At 43.6% G+C, this 20,003-nt stretch overlaps 4 protein-coding genes across 4 annotated transcripts; 3 read left to right on the forward strand and 1 right to left on the reverse strand.

Annotated features, from left to right (window-relative positions):
- On the forward strand, positions 1-2,006 carry LOC128442461 (P2Y purinoceptor 1-like). The gene has a single exon (XM_053424925.1). It carries the CDS (start codon positions 114-116, stop codon positions 1,059-1,061), a length of 948 nt encoding a protein of 315 aa, XP_053280900.1. The 5' UTR covers positions 1-113; the 3' UTR covers positions 1,062-2,006.
- A 509-nt stretch (positions 2,007-2,515) lies between these two features.
- Positions 2,516-3,705, forward strand: LOC128442459 (P2Y purinoceptor 1-like). The gene has a single exon (XM_053424923.1). The coding sequence runs from the start codon at positions 2,634-2,636 to the stop codon at positions 3,579-3,581; it is 948 nt and encodes a 315-aa protein (XP_053280898.1). The 5' UTR covers positions 2,516-2,633; the 3' UTR covers positions 3,582-3,705.
- A 1,414-nt stretch (positions 3,706-5,119) lies between these two features.
- On the reverse strand, positions 5,120-9,286 carry LOC128442427 (UDP-glucuronosyltransferase 2C1). Its single transcript, XM_053424883.1, has 2 exons — positions 8,905-9,286; positions 5,120-7,350 (listed from the first exon to the last, which is right to left on the reverse strand). Exon 2 carries the CDS (start codon positions 7,346-7,348, stop codon positions 5,738-5,740), a length of 1,611 nt encoding a protein of 536 aa, XP_053280858.1. The 5' UTR covers positions 7,349-7,350; positions 8,905-9,286; the 3' UTR covers positions 5,120-5,737.
- A 1,466-nt stretch (positions 9,287-10,752) lies between these two features.
- On the forward strand, positions 10,753-19,361 carry pfkfb1 (6-phosphofructo-2-kinase/fructose-2,6-biphosphatase 1). Its single transcript, XM_053424909.1, has 14 exons — positions 10,753-10,804; positions 14,863-14,988; positions 15,077-15,173; positions 15,280-15,346; positions 15,924-15,998; positions 16,156-16,212; positions 16,316-16,437; positions 16,521-16,728; positions 16,812-16,958; positions 18,295-18,399; positions 18,478-18,607; positions 18,694-18,756; positions 18,841-18,905; positions 19,302-19,361. Exons 1-14 carry the CDS (start codon positions 10,753-10,755, stop codon positions 19,359-19,361), a joined length of 1,374 nt encoding a protein of 457 aa, XP_053280884.1.
- The last annotated feature ends 642 nt before the right edge of the window (positions 19,362-20,003 follow it).

Genomic DNA, 20,003 nt, shown 5'->3' on the forward strand with positions numbered 1-20,003 from the left:
TTCCTGAATCAAAGTAAGTGCAGGAACTTGAATAAAGTGTGCAGAGACCTGAGATGTGAAACCAGAAGAGACGACCACCTTCACGAGGAGGAAGAACTGCAGCTCAGAAGATCATGAACAAAACCTTTTGTATTCTTTTCAGCTTTGATTTCACCGGCAAATTCCTGCCTCCTGTTTTAATCTTGGTCTTCATCGTTGGCCTGGTTGCTAACACATGGGGGTTGAAGTCTTTGCGGCAGAACTGGAAGAAACTGGGTAGCGTCAACGTGTTTGTTCTCAACCTGGGACTTGCAGATGTTTTGTATCTGCTCACGCTGCCGTTTCTGGTGGTTTACTACTTCAAGGGGAATGTGTGGATCTTTGGAGCTACATTCTGCAAGATAACGAGATTCTGCTTCAACCTGAACCTCTACGGCAGCATCGGATTCCTTACCTGCATCAGCGTGTACAGGTACCTGGCTATTGTTCACCCGATGAAAGTGTTGGGAAGAATCACTGTCACTCATTCTGTGAACATCTCAGTCCTCGTGTGGCTGCTGGTGGCTGCCCAGAGTCTTCCAGACGTGTTCTACATCAAGACGTCTGGAAACCAAACTGAGAAATGCTACGAAACCACACACGACACATTTGTGGAGGATTACCTGAACTACAGCCTGGGTAGGACCTTGACTGGGTTTTGTATCCCACTCCTCATCACGCTGGGCTGCTACGGACATATGATTATCACACTTTGCTCAAAAAACAACGTCGACAAGGATCTGAAGCGAAGGAGCCTGAGGTTGATGTTTATTTTGATCCTTCTCTTCTCTGTGTGCTACATCCCCTATCACCTGTTCAAGAACCTAAATCTCTGGTCAAGAGTTCTGAGCAAACACGGGAACTGTCACAGGTGGTCCAATGGAGTTTACATCGGCCATCAGATAGGCCGTGGGCTGGTGTGTCTGAACAGCGCCCTCAACCCTCTGGTTTACTTCTACGCACGTAAAGACTCCGGCTCAGTTTTGACATCTGCTCGTCGAGTCATCATGCGCCCGTTCACCACCACGGTTTCTACGGTGTGAATGAAGATCAACAATTGCATCATCTGGAGCTGGGTCGGAGGCGGTTGTGACGTGGCGTTGAGGCTGGAAGAGTCGAGAGCTAAAGCAGCTTAAATATGAGCTTTTGCAGCTGATGTGCTGGACTGTGACTGAGCTCCATCACTCCCCAGACCTGACGCTGCGTCATTTTATAAAACAGCTGCAAAAAGTCCATAACCCAGAAAGTAGAAGTTAAAGGTTCTAAATGTTTTTTTGAGATTGTTTTGAAAGACACATCAGTGCACTGATACAAAGCTCCTCAGAGGGAACTGCAACCTTTTAATTCAAGGGGCCTGATCATGAACTCAAAGTTTGAAGTAAAATGAGATAAAAGTACATTTGACTTTTCCTTAAAGTAGAAAATTGACTCTGATTCTCCTGATGTTTCACAACTGGAAACATCAGGACTGAAGCAGTAAGTTTCATATATTCGGTCCGATTAAGTCTCAATAATTGTATCGTGTTTTTCTATCCAGAAAAACCTAAACTATGAGTCGAGGACATTGATCTCGATGCTACTTTGGTCATGAAGATGTTTTTAAAGATGTATTGACTTTGCTATAAGGCGACGACGTCTCAAGTAACAAATTAAAATGAATTAAAAATGAGTATTTGTTAGATAGAAATCCTGCAGAATGACTCCAGCCTCTCTGTTGACAGATCTTGTTTACTGGCTCGACCAATGCAGCTTTGAAAGTGTGTGTGTGTATGTGTGTGTGTGTGTGCGTGTGTGTGCGTTGTCAGATGATATTGCACTTTCTTTATTTTACTGTTTTGCTGTAAATAATTCTGTACTTTTTATGTATAGGTAATAATGTAAATATTTTACAAAGGTCCTACATTTGTCTTCCTGATGATTGTTATTATTCTAAATTGATGTTTTTCATTTCCTTACTGAAGTCACACATTAAAGTCTGAAAAGCCTTTTTCCAAACGTTTTACTTCCCCTTCTGCTGTAACGAGCTGATTCCACATGAAAATGAAACCAAATTTAAAACTAGATAACTATTAGATAACTACTAATATAACTATTTTCATAAAAGACCTTGTTGGACCTGACATCTGTTGGACATGAAGTCTGACTGATGTCCAGTAATAGTTTATATTAGATAACTCCCCCCACCCCCAGCTTCTCTTGTGTTGTTCTCACATTGTGTTGTTCTCACATAGGCTTTAACATCTGACCTCTGACATTGAGCAAGGCAGCTTTATTTATGAAGCCCCTTCCACAGAGTTAATGTGCTGCATAGGGACATTAAAAACAACATGGGCTCAAAGTTTAATCAAAGTTTAAATCATAAAATATTAACAGGTAGAATAAATAAATAGGATCAATCTGTTTTAAAATGTTAAAACTTGTTTTTGGTTTAACCATCATTGCATCACTTCCTTTCTGTGTCAGGCCCTGCTCCTGGCACCAGCACCACGTCATTGACGTAGTTTCCTGAATCAAAAAACGTGCAGGAACTTGAATAAAGTGTGCCGAGATCTGAGATGTGAAACCAGAAGAGACGATCACATTCACGAGGAGGAAGAACTGCAGCTCAGAAGATCATGAACAAAACCTCTTGTATTATTGTCAACTTTGATTTCACCGGCAGATTCCTGCCTCCTGTTTTAATCTTGGTCTTCATCGTCGGCCTGGTTGCTAACACATGGGGGTTGAAGTCTTTGCGGCAGAACTGGAAGAAACTGGGTAGCGTCAACGTGTTTGTTCTCAACCTGGGACTTGCAGATGTTTTGTATCTGCTCACGCTGCCGTTTCTGGTGGATTACTACTTCAAGGGGAATGTGTGGATCTTTGGAACTACATTCTGCAAGATAACGAGATTCTGCTTCAACCTGAACCTCTACGGCAGCATCGGATTCCTTACCTGCATCAGCGTGTACAGGTACCTGGCTATTGTTCACCCGATGAAAGTGTTGGGAAGAATCACTGTCACTCATTCTGTGAACATCTCAGTCCTCGTGTGGCTGCTGGTGGCTGCCCAGAGTCTTCCAGACGTGTTCTACATCAAGACGTCTGGAAACCAAACTGAGAAATGCTACGAGACCACACACAGCGCATCTGTGGAGGATTACCTGAAGTACAGCCTGGGGAGGACCCTGACTGGGTTTTGTATCCCACTCCTCATCACGCTGGGCTGCTATGGACATATGATTATCATACTTTGCTCCAAAAACAACGTGGACAAGGATCTGAAGCGAAGGAGCCTGAGGTTGCTGTTCATTTTGATCCTTCTCTTCTCTGTGTGTTACATCCCCTATCACCTGTTCAAGAACCTAAATCTCTGGTCAAGAGTTCTGAGCAAACACGGGAGCTGTCACAGGTGGTCCAACGGAGTTTACATCGCCCATCAGATAGGTCGGGGGCTGGTGTGTCTGAACAGCGCCCTCAACCCTCTGGTTTACCTCAACACAAGTAAAGACTCCGGCTCAGTTTTGACATCTGCTCGTCGAGTCATCATGCGCCCGTTCACCACCACGGTTTCTACGGTGTGAATGAAGATCAACAATTGCATCATCTGTATTTGACTGGATTGAGCTACCCACTGTAACATATTCCCTTTTTAATCTGTGTTTCACATTGCTGGTAACACGCTAAAAAATAAAATGTCAGCTCCGACTGTCTCTGCTTTATTCTAGTGGAGGTTTGCGGAGAGTTTGGAGCATGTGTTGCGGTTGCAGATGTATTCTAGTTTTAAAAAAGGGGAAGTTGACTGAATGTGTTTTTACAGGATGCAGATTGTAGATGAGTTTCACATAAAAAAAACTTTTTCTGCTTGAACATCAAAGCCGTGCACTTTGTTCAGGTCAGGACGCATTTGTATTGTTAAGACTATAAAAGGACAACTGCGGATTTAAGTCAGTATTTACACTCAAATTTGGTCCATCAAACATTTGCATTTCCAAATTTAATGATTTCTTTCTGCCTGTGAAATGGTCATAATTTAGATTAAGTCTGGTTCGAGGAAATAAAACATTCTCCTTATTGATTTGACAATTGTTCAAAATCCCCACTGATGATTTCTCGAAAGTCGACTAGGTGAAAGGTGGAAACAGAAACTCTGAGATAATTTCTCTAAACTTTCCCTGTAGAGTTTTTTTTTCTTTTTTCTATTCATGTTTCCTCATTCAACTCGACCACACGTACGTATAAACATGTGTGGGCGACACATTACACATCGCATGAAGAGGTTTGACCCTGTTCCTCTTTCAGTTCATCTGGAGTTGGTGAAGGGGAAATAACTTAGCTGGCCTCTGCCACCAGAGGGCGACTCTTACCTTCCAATATAAACGTGTGGCAGCATCTTCATCACTCGAATGTCTGCATTCTAACATGACTCCAATTCTGCACCTGTACTTTTTATATGATGAAACTGTTTCGACAAGAGGAGCCTTAAACAAACTAAAACAATTAGTCAAGATTTGCTACCTTCAAAGAGGACGTTACGTTTTCACCCTTCGCTGTTTGTTGCAAAAACTACAGAAGTGATATCCACAAAACTTGGCAGAAGGATGAGCCATTGACGAGGAGATGATTCATCCTGTTGAGGAGCTGGATATTCATTTTCACTATTATCCAAGAGAGTCATTCGTGGGTCGTGTAGTTCTGACCCAGTTTCTATCACGTAGAACAGAGGAAGGATTCTGTCGTCTGCCTCCTTAGAATCAAATATAATAAGGTGAATGTAAACAGGCCCAGTGTTGAGATAGGAGAAAGAAGGTTTATGTTTCTGTTTACTCCCACGTTGAGGAGGAGTGTAAGTGACAAGGAGGTGTAATGTTTGACCGCACAGACACATTCCTACATGTACGACTTCTCATGCGCCAGCCAATCTGCAGGGGAAGCATTTGTCCAAACCTGTGCTCAGGAGACAGAATGAGTAATATCTCTTGTTCTGTTGAAATCGTAGTAGCTGTGGTCGATCTGGCCGCTAAAGGACAGAGTTTGAAGTCAGGCCCGAGACAAACTCTGCAAGACAACAAGATTCTGATTGAGCAAAGACCATACAAGCATCAGAGAAATCACGCAAACATTTCTGAAAGTTAAAGCAGCTTTATTTTTTGAGGAAGAAAAACCTGAAGATACTGGCACAGAGAACTGGGTGCACTCATAACTACAGTTAGTGTGGCTGCTCAGATATGAACCACAGAGGAAACCAGTAAACTGCACTGTGTCGGTTTCTTCTCTCTCCGGTGAAGACTTATTTTATCAGCAGAAATGATAGTTGGGCACTGGAAAGGACAACAAAACTCCCTATGACAAGACAAAACTCAAAACATTTGCAATTGATCGATATAATTCTATTAAAATTAAATAATAAATCAAGCAAACAGGTGAATAAGCAACTTCTACAGAAACAACAATCTAAAACCAAAGTCAAAGTCTGAACCATCACAGGTGATTGACATTTTCCCGTCTGGCGCAACAAACAATTATGCCTCCGCGCCGGCAATAGCCAGAGACCGGAGGTATTGTGTTTTCAGGTTGTCCGTCCCATTCCTCCCATTCGTCCCAACCGTCCCATTCCCTTGAACGCAAAGTAATTTCCCCAAATTTGGTGCAATTATTCTTGGATTCATGGTTGAACTCATTCGATTTATGGTGGTTAAAGGTCAAAGGTCAAGGTGACCTCACAAAGCAAACCCCTCCTCTATTCCCTCTTTGACTTGGATGAGGACGTCTTGGTCCATATGAAGCGTCTGATGAGATATCTACAGGAAACCCAGACTGATGCAATGACCATCAGGCCGAACGCCGCAATCACTGCCATCACATCGAGACAATAGTACGAATACCAAGGCAGCTTGTATGACTCTGTGCGCAGATGAGCTGCCCCCCCGTGCCTCATGACGAACTCCATCCAGAAGACGGCGCTGTCTAAGGGCTTCATTGGTTTGTCGCGGTGCAGCTGGGACAGTTTGACCATGTTCTGTTTGTACGGCTTCTCCGGGTCTACGATGTTCCTCAGGGTACTTGTCAGGGACTCCACATCCATAGTTGTCACCTCAACGATCTCAGCTACTCCCCGCGCCCTCAGACGCACCATGTTGTCGTACTGATCGAAGATGAGGGGGATGCCCAGGATGGGGACGCTTTGGTAGATGGCCTCGTAGATCCCGTTGGTGCCGCCGTGCGTGACAAACACCTTGGTCTTTGCGTGACCGAGTATGTCATTTTGAGGCAGCCACTTCACCAGCATGGTGTTGTTCCCAAGTGTGACCGGCCTTTTCCCGGTGTGTCTCCACACCACCTTCTGCGGGAGGTTGGCGAACGCTGAGGCGATGATCTCCGATATCTCGGGGCCGAGGTCGTTCAGCAGGGTCCCCAGGGTCATGACGACCACCCCGTGTTCACCAGAGCTCTGCACAAATTCTTCCAAATCTGTCGGAAGAGGCTTGGGGGGTTTTCCCTGGAAGCCGCCGATGTAGACCACATTGGGCATAGTGGGCCGGGGGAACTCGAATGTGAAGTCCACTCGCATTAGCCACAGATCTGCTCCCTGGATGAGAGACATGACGTTGACGTCCTTTCCGAAATATTTATCACAAACAGCCTGGTAAGGCGGATTTGAGACGTAGTGGTACATGTACACCAGTATGCTGTGATAGATTATATTCTGGGTTCTTTGAAAAAAGTTCATAGAGTCTGAGCTGTGAGTAAACAACTGGGGGACGTAGGACAAAGGAGAAGGAGCAACAGAAAAGTGAGCCTCGCCATTGAATAGCCAGCGCACGTTCAAAACCAGGGGAAGGTGGAGGTGATGTGCCACCAGCACGCCGGCGGGAAACGCCGGGTCTGTCAGACAGAGGTCGTATCCAGTTTCCCTCAGTTCCTGCATCAGCGTCTTATTCTCAAAGATGCTGACAACCAGTTTCGCCACAGTATGCTGGTTCTCCCTCATCATCTCGAAAAGGTTCCTGTAAAACTCCACGAACGCCCACGGAGAGCCCTGCTGTCGGCGGATGTCGAGCGACTTCTTCAGGAAAGAGGTCATGAAGGACTGGCTCTCCAGGTTCTGGGCCTGCTCCTGGTGGATGGTGATGGATCTGTAATGGGGGGAGATCTCGGCGACGTACCAGCTGGTGGTGGAGCGCAGCACCGTGATTTGATGGCCCTGAGAGTGCAGCGCCTCCACCAGGATTTTCATGTTCAGCCAGTGGCTCCCATCCACGGGGTAGACCAGCACTTTGCCGCCATCACAGCAGGAGGCCAGAGTCGCTGAAAACAGTAAGACGAACGCCAGAGCTCGATGGGACTCCATCGCTGCAGAAGAAAGACAGAACCCGATGAAGAAACATCTGCAGCTTATACATGCAACAGAAAGAATCTGCATTTTATCTCCATTATGTTTTAATGAGCGAGAGAAAATCAACACAACTACAGCTCCTTTTACAGGATTTAATTCCCACTGACAAGACACAACTCAATCTCCTGATTAAGAACACACACACCATGTTTAATACCCACAATCCATTCTGATATAAAATATATATAAAATATGAAAATATATAGTAGGTTATTAAACTTAAATATCACCAAAAATATTATTTAATATGAGCAAGTTTCGAGTGATGTAATGGAAAAGTAGCCAACTTTGTCTTTAATTTCCATTAAAAAAATACACACTTATGAAACATTCATGTAGACAACATTTGTGTTAAAGAAAAACATTTATCATAAAAACACACAAACTAACTAAGTGCACATACTATAAACATGTGTATGTGAGTATAACATGTATGTGTTAAGTTTGAGGAGATGTTTGTGTCTGAGGTCAGAGAATGTATTAAAAGAAGAACTAACATTAGATTTTCAAATAACTTAATTCCAAAATATCACACAAATCATCCTTAAAAGACACTACATGAATAGAATTAAACAGTCCTGTGCACGGCCCAGTGTAAGTAGCCGAGTTGTGTTACCAGTTCATGCAGTCTGCTCCTGGTAGGCCTGCTCGGAGGTCAGAAGAGCTCGGCCAGGGAAAAGGTCTCCCTGGTTGGGTGAGCACGAGAGACACTCACGTGTCCTCCAGTGTGAGTAGAGAGAGAGACAACCACGTCTTCCCCCGGAGAAGTGAGTAGAAAAGAGAAGGGAGAGAGGGGGAACTGGGCTTTTATTGACCTGGTGAACTCAAGGTCATAGGGCACACAGTGACCAATAGTGGTTGAAAGTTGTGTCTAGGGGCAGGTTTAACACCAAGATGTGAAGAGGAAGCACCATGGGGGGAGGAGGGGGGGGGGGGGTAGTTCTGGAAGCTGTCCTTTGTCTCCAGATCACAGAAGACATGAGGCTTTGTTTTCTCTAAATTTGACTGGTCCGCTACTTTTCGCTCTTTGAACAGAGTCTCAAGTCACAGTGAAGTAATCTCCAGTCAAAGTCCTTGTGCCCATAATACTTATTATATGTAATAAGTGTAAATACTCATGTTAGCAGAATCATCTGGAACCTGAAATGTTTATGAGACAAACTCTGTGGGGGATTTTCTGCCTGATAAATCATCACATCATGAAATGGAATTAAGAGCAGCAGCCGTTATCAAAACCTCAGTTCACAGGAAAAAAACAACGTTCATCTGAGCTGCAGGGAGGACACATGTCAAGACAAACAAAACACGGGGCGTGAAAGCTTGTGGTTTGTGAGGCTGTGTCTTCAGCAGCAGCTTGATGCAGATGCAGATGCAGAGTATGAAGCAACAGGCGTCTCCGACCCGTTTAAATAAAGAAAACTGTGGTGTGATGAATCATCTGCACATTAAACAAAACCACATTGTCCCCAGACGCTTTGAAAACAGGTTTGTGAGTGAAAATCAATTCTTACCTCCGCCCTCTGTAGCCTCACACTGCGACTCGTCGGCTGAACCAAGGAGAATCCAGTGTTTGACCTTATCATGCGACAGCACTGTTTAAAGAAGTGAATGTATAACCCTGCATGTCCCTGAATCGGCCCAGTCCTCTGCTGCTGTTCTCAGAAGCCCGGTGCCCCCTCCTGAAAAACCCTCCGCCCAGATTTGTTCCTGTGGCCGCGGTTTTGTTTTGCTTCAGCCGAAGACATCTGGTGCCGATTTCATCCACTTTGGGGATTTTCACGGAAATGATAAAAACAATTGTGTTGAAGCAGGAACATATGTGCAACGCTTTAATAATTCATGAGATAAAGGTGGTCTATGTTCTTCTGAATAACTGTTAGGTTTGATAACTCGGCGGATGTAAAGGAATTTCATATTTGTTAGAATAGTTCTCCCCCCGTCCCCCTTTCATATCCGGGGCCGCATAGAGATGCTACTGATAAACTGTGACAGGAAGAGAAGCTTTCTACTTTCAACAATGCTTTTGCTTGTCTGAAATGTGTAATACTGATTGGAGTAGACACACAAGCTTATGAAATGTGTTTTCATCCTTCCTTCAATCTACTGCTTTTCCTTTGGAGGAGTGTGAGCGGGCTGCAGATGATTTATAGACACAAACCCACTGACACTGGGAGAACGTATGTAAACTCATCAGAGAGAGACCCTGAACCAACTGGGGCGTGAACTTCTCCACTGCCCTTTTCCACTGCACCCCCGTGTCTGTGTAGAGTCCTTCTGTATCATCTATTTGTAAAAAGGTTATTTCAAACCTTTCAGATTTCACGTTGCTGGAACATAACACACAATGGTTCTGTTATATGCTTCTGTTGTTATGCAACAGTTCTGCTGCTTGAGTCTTTTTTTAAACATAATGGGTCCGTCAGTGTTACAGCAGAGGAAAGGAGGAAAGGTCACGTGAAGAGATTCCTCTTCTTCCGTCTGGAGAACGGCCAAACCGACGAACTCACAGACTGGACTGGATTTTACAAACCACAGCTGCCGGCAGCAGAAACGTCGTGTTTTACTGACGGAGGTGAATCATATACAAGTTTATAATTAGCTTCACTTGTAATTTACTGGTTCAACTCTGTAGTAGATGTGTCAACACAATTCACGGTTTGGAGAGAGTCCTCCTGTAGCTCAACACTATAAAACCTTTTTACTAATCAAACTGAATCTGAATACTTCATGTGTGTTCACTCTGGAATCTGACTTCTGATTTGCAGCAGCATGATAGGCAGAAGTGTCATCACTTGTTTATTTTAAACACTTCACAAAGTCAAGACCTACAAGTGGCTAGTACTTTGGATTCGATTTATCCGGTGAATCGTCCAGTCGGATTATTTAAACGACCGTGATGGTTCAGTACTTGACTGTAATAATAAATAAAGTTGTTCATCATCATTTGATTGTTTCATGCGTTCCCTCTCTCTTTGTGGAGGAGTGTGCAGCCGACCTGTGGGATGAGTGATTGGTGAGTGCTGGTATAAATGTTGTTGAGGCCTCCTCTTGCAACCCGAGCAACAACAAAGTGCTCCTCAGCGACCTTTGCACTTGTCGTGCTGCGCCCTCCGAGTGCGGCTGCTCACTCACCATATGTGTGCGTCGTGAACTCCGGCCCTGGCAAACAGTAAAGGCCAAGCCCTGGGAGCTGCTATCATATGTCCCTGTGCGTGGAAAAGAGACGACTTGCAGGGCCGGGTGGGGGTGGGTGGAGAATCCTGTGGCATTAAGGGTCTAGTTTCTCTCAGGAGAGCATCAGTCCTGTTCATCCTGGTTTGTGCGGCTCTGCTGCCGGCTTCATGGGAGCGTAGCACAGAATGGAGCTTCCCCAGCTGGAACACATGAGGCTCCACAGGTGTAACAGCACAGGTGAGGTTCCTGCAGAGAGCGTGAGACACACAACCGGCGGTGAAGCGTCTACTAACACATGTGCATAGATGTATTCATCCTGACAGGGAGAGTAACAACAGGCTGCTGGTTGTCAGAAATGAGTCAAGCAGCAGTGACGCTGTTTCCACGTTGAGGGAAATTGCACAAGAAGAAATTTGAAGTTAAGAGAACAGCTGTCTTTTCCTGTTATTTCATGGACTTGATTGTTTATTTTGCTTTGAAGGACAATCTCACTTACAACTCGTCTAAAGTTAACAAACAAGCACATGTTCACCAGAGGAAGATGTCCCCTTTGAGAGCCTGCACGCTGTGTAATGTATATCTTTGTGAGAACCATTTTAGACATATAGACCCTACAGATGGAGGATATTTTTGGAAAGTGAGGACATTTTGACCAGTCCTGACTTTTCAATGGGCGGTTTCAGGGTCAGGACTTGGTTTAGGATTTGGGTTGGGTTAGGGTTGGGTTAGAGTAATGGTTAAGCATCTAGTTTGGATGGTTAAGGTGAGGGTAAGGGTGTGGGAATGCATTACCTCGAGGGTTAGGGTTAGGGTTAGTTTAGGGTTAGGGTTAGGTTTAGTGTCCTCACTAAGACAGAAGTACAAACATGTGAGTGTGTGTGTGTGTGTTTGTGAGTGTGTGTGTGTGAGGACCGACTCCAGGCCGTGGTTTGGGAGGACATGCTGAACTCCTTTCTTCAGAAACAGGAAACAAAGAACAAAGAGAAACTGCTTCATAGACTTTGAACATCGGCCGAAGCTGCACGATGATGTTTCCTGATTGAAACGTCTGGCATCTGACTCCCGGATACAGGGTTTACGATTTCCAACTTTTTCATTTCTTGGAAAAGATTTTTATTATGTTTTGTTGACATATGATATTTAAGGAGCTTTGTAGTCAACTCAGAGAACTGATGTGTGTCTGGAAGTAATTCTCTGTTCCAAACGATGACACTTTATTCACAGAACACATCTGTTTAAATGTTTTACTCTTTTAAATGAACTTTCTTTTCCTGTTTCTGAGAATGAGAAGACTTTATTGTCTCTGAGGGTCAATTTGGGTCTGAACACAAACTATGATGAAATATTTAAAAACAGTTTTAAATGGCAACACAAAACCATCCACTGAGTTTAGACATCAACCCAGTCCAGCTATGTAGGGTCAACTATTGAGAGAAGTTGATAAAACCAGAGATATAAAGATAATTCAGAGATAATAACTCTTAACTCTAATGACGAGCGTCAGTGAAGGGACCCGACGGCTGATTAACTGAACTTATAACAAACACAGTCTCTAAACGCACAAAGCATCTTAACATGGTATTATTTAAAACTGGATAAATAACATGCATGAAGAAGAGTGTGAGGGAAACTTAACATATTGATCAGGCACATTGTAATCGTGTTAATTTCCCCTTTGATTGATCAGGATTGAATCTGTATATACCCTGTTACCTTGATCATATCCTGTCCCACTGAATGAATCTCGGCCTGATTGAATCAGGAGAGGAAGGAGCTAAATATGTAAAGAGAAAGAAACGCTTCAGATCGCGCTCTGAGCATTAATGTGTGACAACACTGTCAGAGGTTTGTGTCTCGTTCCTCGTTGTCATATTGGAATTTGCAGAATTGCCACGTCAAGAGTAACTGTCATTTTTGTGTAGTTACAAGTTTGTTATTTAGTTTGTTGGTTAAGTTTCATTTCAGACTCATAACTCATAACATGAGTTCAGGCTCAGTATCCAGAGACACTTGCAGAAAGGGGGAAAAAGGGATCGAACTGCCAGCCTGGAGTTGACAATACGCTGATCCACCGCACAATAGAACAATGAGAATAATAATAATAAACTTTGTTTGTACAGTACTTTTCATACAGGACTTGCTGCACAAAGGGGCCTCACAGCAAAGATTGAAAATTACAATCATCCCACATCACAAGCCGACAGGGATTAAAACCCCAAACAGACTTTTGTTCCGGTGTTTCCACGAGACAATATGAGCTCTGTTGTCAGGATAACGTTGTTTTTTAAAATCAGTATCAGTGATAGATTTTCAAATGTCAGGTTTTAACTGCCCTCTGGTGGTGAGAAAGAATCTCCCTCAGTCTGATAAACAAACTGGGCTCATCTGAGCTCCCCCCAGCTCTTCACTGGTCTCACAGGACTCTGCACATCTGACTCCAAACCAGTGGATGCACAGTTAGCTGGATTGGGAGGATTCCCTGCTGGGTGACATCACTCCAGAGATTTTGGCAGCTGCTCTCCTTTGAGAGGCAGACATGCAGCGAGGCCTCAGATCCTCCTCCTCCTCCTCCTCCTCCTCCTCCTCCTCCTCCCCCTCTTCCTCCTCCTTCTGCCTACCAAGTACCTCTCCTTTGCTGCAGTCAGCTGACCTGCAGTATGTAGTGTGCAGTGAAGCACACACATCGCAGGGCTTTGGTAGCTCCACTCCTCCGCCCGGCGCTCTGCAGGCCTCATGGCTCTCACCATTAATGCGTCCGCCGAGCAGCAGACGCTCACCCAGACTCCTCTGCTCAAAATCTGGGTGCCGGGGATGGGCTGCAGCCTGAACCGCAGGAGGGGATGTAAGTGCAGTGACATGCAGATTAGAAGCCTCTACTCTGTTTTCACTGAACTCTGGTTCCCGCAGATCGAAGGTGGTGTTACAAGTCAGAGGTGTGTGTTCTGCACTGGGCCCGGACCAGTCCAGTCCAGTCAGGGGACGGACAGTCTGAGACAGAGAGGGGTCAGCGGTAGCCAGACAGGACCAGACCAGGTCCGAGCTGGCTCTCTGTGCTCTGTCTGCCGTGGGCCTTTCAGCATTTTGCTGACGCGGCATATTCCATTCATATTGGAACAGCCTGGAGTCTGACCCTCTCCCCGTCCATGTATAGACACGCACGGGTCATCCGGGTACTTTTGTTATCTGGCAAGTGATCCTGCCGTATGCTCTATAAATGACAGACAAGCAGGAAACACCAGAGTCGTGACTGGGTGAGAAACACAGGTTTGAGATTTGTGTGTAAGTATATGAGATTTAGATTTATCTCAGAAGAGGCTCTTTCAGTTCATTTTCCACTTTAGATAACTGTGAAGTTGTAGTTGGGGCCTTGTTGTGTGGAGCTGAGCTGAATTGCACCGACCTGCAGGGAAGATCCTGACAGTTTAAACACACTTTGAGATTGGGAGCGTTTTGTTTTGTCGACCATATGGCGCCGCACGCCAACTTCTACCTGAGGAGGTGGAGCATCTAGTCGGTAAAACTTTTCTTCTCACTCCCTCGAAGGTGTATCGACTGTTTGCAAATGATGATGTCATTGCTGTAACGTATTTATGTGTCTTCTTTTTGTGTTTCTCTTGTTGCTCAGACAGTTTTCTGTGTCATGGCACGCTGCCAGAGGCTGGCAGACAGATAAGCCTCAGTACAGAGGCTCCCTGGTTTGCAGACATTAGAGCTGCACCACGGAGCTCTTCCATTCTCCCTTAATGAAGATTACCTTGGCAGCAACACACACACCCACACACTCACACACACACACACACGCACACACACAGAGCATCAGAGAGTTGTTTACCTCGTTTGCATTTGATCAGTCGAACCCAGCTGATGCTCTTCTGTCACTTCAATGTGCAGCAACATCTTTCTTACGTCAACGTTGATTTGATGGTGACGGACACAATAACATTTAGATTTGCAATAACAATTATTAACTTATTCGGGCCTTTAAAGCGACACCATGCACGATTCACGCTCGGCTGTACTGTAGCACCCCCTACAGGTAGGATACGTACACTATCGTAAATACAAGTTGTGGTGAATGGCGAAGAGCTTGTCTCTAATTCGCTATCTGCTAGCTGTGGCTGTGGTTGTTGGTGTGTGACACGTACAACATCATGTTTGTTGACCTTATATATCAGTACGACTACCCAGACTACATATGAACACATATAACACAAACACACACACGTGGCTGATAAGTGTTTGAGACTCCTGTCGCTTTTGTGTCATGTTTGTGTGTCTGTGTGTTTTCTTCTCAGCCTCGGTGCCTCAGTTCTGTAACTCTCCCACGATGATCGTGATGGTGGGTCTTCCTGCCAGAGGGAAGACGTACATTTCCAAGAAGCTCACCCGCTACCTCAACTGGATCGGAGTTCCTACAAAAAGTCAGCGTTCAAAAAGACATCCTGACGTAACGGACAAATAACAGAACATGAGACACAGGGCAGATTTAATCTTCTTCTCTCCCGTCAGTGTTTAACGTCGGCCAGTACCGAAGAGAGGCCGTCAAGATCTACAAGAACTTTGAGTTCTTCAAACCGGACAACGAGGAGGCCATGAGGATCCGCAAGTACGGACGACACAGATGCTCTGATGAGTCGCTGAGTGTTAAATCTGTTTTGTCCTCCTCAGTATTTCCTCACATTGTGTCCTCACAAGTTTCACCTCTCCGTCAGGGCCTGTGCAACGTCCGCCCTCAAAGACGTCACCGTCTACTTCACCAAGGAACAGGGACAAGTGGCCGTAAGTCAGAGGACAACTAAGACTGTCCCTCCAATTACAATTCAACAATTAGTTATCGCATGGGAAAGATTAAAGATAAAGTATGAAAAGATATTCCAGCCTCAAAACTGTGTCTCCTGCAAATCCTCTGACTTTACTAAATCATTATGGTTAAGATTAAAGCTTGATTTAAGACAGGAGAATGTTTTCTGGCTGAGTTTTCGGAAGCATACGATGCATTTCAACATGTTTCTGCAGAATCCTGTTATTCTAATAGATGAAAACACAGATTTACAAAACAAAAACAATTATTAATTGATAGAAGAAAATAAAAACAATAATGGCGCCACAGGTTATTTATGAATTTGTGTAAAATCTGTTTTATTGTCAGGAGTCAAAATTGAAAGTGAGGGAAGAAATCATGATTTGTGTCCAATAAGAGCATTGTAAAATGTTTTAAATACATTAAATTAAACAACAAACCTCATGATAAATTGCATGACATTGTATTAAAATGTGTTAAAAACATAACATTTTGAATGTGCTTCATATCCAAATATTGCCTGGATGTGTTATTGACAGCACGTTTGACCTGCAGGTGTTTGATGCCACCAACACCACCAGGGAGAGGAGGACCAGCATTCTGTGTTTTGCGAAGGAAAAAGGCTACAAGGCAAGTAAAGGTGTGGAAGTGACACAGGAAATATATACTGGTTTGTTTTCTTACCAACAGTTTGATCTGAAGATTGGTTCCACTTAGTATCGGTCCAAAAAGCTCACCTGCCTCCCAGTAACTCTACATCTCACTGGTTGAATGAATTGTTGTGCAGGTTTTCTTTGTGGAATCAATCTGTGATGACCCAGAGATCATTGCAGAGAATATCAAGGTAACGTGCACCTTCACATCTTCTGATATGGTGTTTTTACCATTATAATACTAGAAGTGGGACGTAGTGATTTCAGTTAAACTTTTAAATTTTTACTTTACAGCAAGTAAAGTTTGGGAGTCCAGATTACGTGGATCGTGACATAGATGAAGCCAAGGAAGACTTCATCCAGCGCATCGAGTGCTACAGAGCCAGCTACATGTCGATAGACGACGAGAAAGACAGGTACTGACCGTACTGGTTTCATTTCCTATCTGGTGAATTCATTTCTAAAGTTAACTTTCCCCAAATTCCATGACTTTGAGCAGGAAGCTCTCCTACATCAAGATCTTCGACGTGGGCAGCAGATACCTGGTGAACCGGGTCCAGGACCACATTCAGAGCAGGATCGTCTACTACCTCATGAACATCCACGTCACGCCGAGGTCCATCTATCTGAGTCGCCACGGAGAGAGTGAACTCAACCTGCTGGGTCGCATCGGGGGGGACTCGGGCCTCTCGCCCAGAGGACACAAGGTAAAGAAGCAAGATAAGAGCGGACGTTAAAAGGAAATACGACCTCTGTGGCTTCATGTTCATCTCCTCTTCATCTCCTCCAGTATGCCACCTCCCTGGCAACCTTCATCAGGAGTCAGAACATCAGGGACCTGAAGGTGTGGACGAGCCACATGAAGAGGACCATCCAGACGGCAGAGGCTCTGGGGGTCCAGTATGAACAGTGGAAGGCTCTCAATGAGATCGACGCCGTGAGTTTATAACGTTCTTCAGACGATTGAAGATTCAATAGGATAAAGTTCTTCATTAAAATGTTTAAAAATAAGTGGACCTATGTTCTAGATTTTAGTGACTTTTGAGTTTACATTATCCAGGTAGATTTCCCAATCCTAATCTAGGTAGGTAGGTAGGTAGGTAGGTAGGTAGGTAGGTAGGGTAGGTGGGAAGGTAGGTGGTTAGATGGGTAGATAGATAGATAGATAGATATATAGATAGATAGATAGATAGATAGATAGATAGATAGATAGATACATACATACATACATACATATACATACATTGATAGATGGATAGATACATAAATAGATAGATAGATGGATAGATAGATAGATAGATAGATAGATAGATAGATACAGATAGATAGATAGATAGATAGATAGATAGATAGATAGATAGATAGATAGATAGATAGAGAGATAGATAGATAGATAGATAGATACATACATACATAATACATTGATAGATAGATAGATACATAAATAGATAGATAGATAGATAGATAGATAGATAGATAGATAGATAGATAGATACATACATACATACATACATACATACATACATACATACATACATACATTGATAGATAGATACATAAATAGATAGATAGATAGATAGATAGATAGATAGATAGATAGATAGATAGATAGATAGATAGATAGATAGATAGATACAGATAGATAGATACAGATAGATAGATAGATAGATAGATAGATAGATAGATACATACATACATACATACATACATACATACATACATACATACATTGATAGATAGATACATAAATAGATAGATAGATAGATAGATAGATAGATAGATATATAGATAGATAGATAGATAGATAGATAGATAGATATATAGATATATAGATACATACATACATACATACATATACATACATTGATAGATGGATAGATACATAAATAGATAGATAGATGGATAGATAGATAGATAGATAGATAGATAGATACAGATAGATAGATAGATAGATAGATAGATAGATAGATAGATACATACATACATACATACATACATACATACATACATACATACATACATACATTGATAGATAGATACATAAATAGATAGATAGATAGATAGATAGATAGATAGATAGATAGATAGATAGATAGATAGATAGATAGATAGATAGATAGATACATACATACATACATACATACATACATACATACATACATACATACATACATACATTGATAGATAGATACATAAATAGATAGATAGATAGATAGATAGATAGATAGATGGATAGGTAGATGCAGTGACTCATTGTGATTTTCCTCATCAAGGGCGTATGTGAGGAGCTCACCTACGAGGAGATCCAGGAGAACTTCCCAGAGGAGTTTGCCATGAGAGACCAGGACAAGTATCGTTACCGTTACCCTAAGGGTGAAGTGAGTGGCAGAGTCTGGCTGATGAAGTCTTACCGACCTCAGGTTGTGGAATGTTTAATCATTTTGTCTCTGCTCCAGTCCTACGAGGACATCGTCCATCGTCTGGAGCCGGTCATCATGGAGCTGGAGCGGCAGGAGAACGTCCTGGTGGTCTGTCACCAGGCTATAATGCGCTGCCTGTTGGCTTACTTCTTAGACAAACCTGCAGGTACAGAGAACCCGACTTCCACGTTTCACACCGTGTGACGTTTTGTTTGAACCCCCCTAAGTGTTTTCTTTCCCCTCCCTGTGAAGATGGGCTGCCTTATCTGAGATGCCCCCTTCACACGGTGCTCAAACTCACACCCATAGCCTACGGTAGGTTGTGGCCTGTTGAGTGTGTGGCCGCTCCGCTCACCGTTAATCTTTCCCTGACTGTCTGGTTCCTCTCTTCCATCACAGGGTGCAAGGTCGAGTCCTTCTTCCTCAACATCGAGGCCGTCAACACACACAGAGAGAAGCCGGTGGTACGTTTCCTCGAGTCATTTCAGATTCTTAGCTTCTCAAACCAACTGTGTCTGTGGTGTTTACATGTTCCTGCCGACAAACGGATAAACAGACAAACAAAACAAGAAACGGGGAGAAACCACAAACCCTGAGAAAGTTAACAAAAAAAGTCATATTCTAGACCGTTGTTCAATTCCGCACTTTGTCTTGACTGAGTACGTTTGCAGATTTGTGTTTTGTTAGATTTTTTACGTTGACATGTCAAAGATGCAGATGAAAATATTGTTCAACCTGATGAAGGAAAAATTCTCATGTCCTGTAATTACCCCATGTGGCCCCTAGGGGTCGCTGTTCAGCAACAGCTCCACAGTCTGGTATTGAATGACCCGTCAGTGGTTTTGTCTGTAACTTTGCAGAACGTGGACACCGACAGAGACCCAGAGGAAGCTCTGCAGACGGTTCCCGATCACATATAGAAGCGTGTGAAACCGGATGTTGCTGCAACTGATTCACACAACACAACAGAGACGCACTCCAGTTAAAGGCTGATGGTGTGACAGTAGAAAGTGTGGTGGTGGGGGGGGGGGGCCTTCAAAGCACAAGAAGAAGAAAAGATGGTAGAAACAAGACTCAAGCTACGTCCATACACTGCATTTTCATTTCAGTCTGGAGAGACAGAAACACAGACGTCTGTTTGTTGATCGGGTCTTTAAGAGGACAACAAAGTCGAATCCTTGATTCTACAACATCCTATCACCTGACCCCCTTCTCGTGAGAACAGATCTGGCATCATGAAGAATCAACACCAAGTGTTACTGACCCTATCGTCTTCGCTAACAGCTGCTGTACAGTTTTTTAAATAATACAACTGTTCACATGTGAAGGAGATGAGCTTCTTATTCCAGTGATTCCTGTTTACACCAGCAAACACATGAACGGTCATGGATTAACACCGATACGGTGACACAGCATTTTCTCCTCTGATCAGATCATCACCTGCAGCTGTAGATTCTGTTTTTGCCCGTGAATCGTTCCTGTGTCTTTTTCTAACTCGAGTTTCTCAACATTTTTTAAAAGTGTGTCACGATGTTTACAAAACGCCTGAGAGGAGGCGGAGC

This window comes from Pleuronectes platessa, chromosome 6, assembly GCF_947347685.1.
Source record: "Pleuronectes platessa chromosome 6, fPlePla1.1, whole genome shotgun sequence".
Lineage (NCBI taxonomy): Eukaryota > Metazoa > Chordata > Actinopteri > Pleuronectiformes > Pleuronectidae > Pleuronectes > Pleuronectes platessa.

What these genes read in the sequence shown, in the direction of transcription:
- LOC128442427 (XM_053424883.1), bottom strand. Translation starts at nt 7,348, where the DNA reads ATGGAGTCCCATCGAGCTCTGGCGTTCGTCTTACTGTTTTCAGCGACT.
- LOC128442459 (XM_053424923.1), top strand. Translation starts at nt 2,634, where the DNA reads ATGAACAAAACCTCTTGTATTATTGTCAACTTTGATTTCACCGGCAGA.
- pfkfb1 (XM_053424909.1), top strand. Translation starts at nt 10,753, where the DNA reads ATGGAGCTTCCCCAGCTGGAACACATGAGGCTCCACAGGTGTAACAGC. An exon ending in CTCTCAATGAGATCGACGCC is followed by an intron (nt 16,959 to 18,294) that starts GTGAGTTTATAA and finishes TTCCTCATCAAG; the next exon opens with GGCGTATGTGAGGAGCTCAC. An exon ending in ACCGTTACCCTAAGGGTGAA is followed by an intron (nt 18,400 to 18,477) that starts GTGAGTGGCAGA and finishes TCTCTGCTCCAG; the next exon opens with TCCTACGAGGACATCGTCCA.
- LOC128442461 (XM_053424925.1), top strand. Translation starts at nt 114, where the DNA reads ATGAACAAAACCTTTTGTATTCTTTTCAGCTTTGATTTCACCGGCAAA.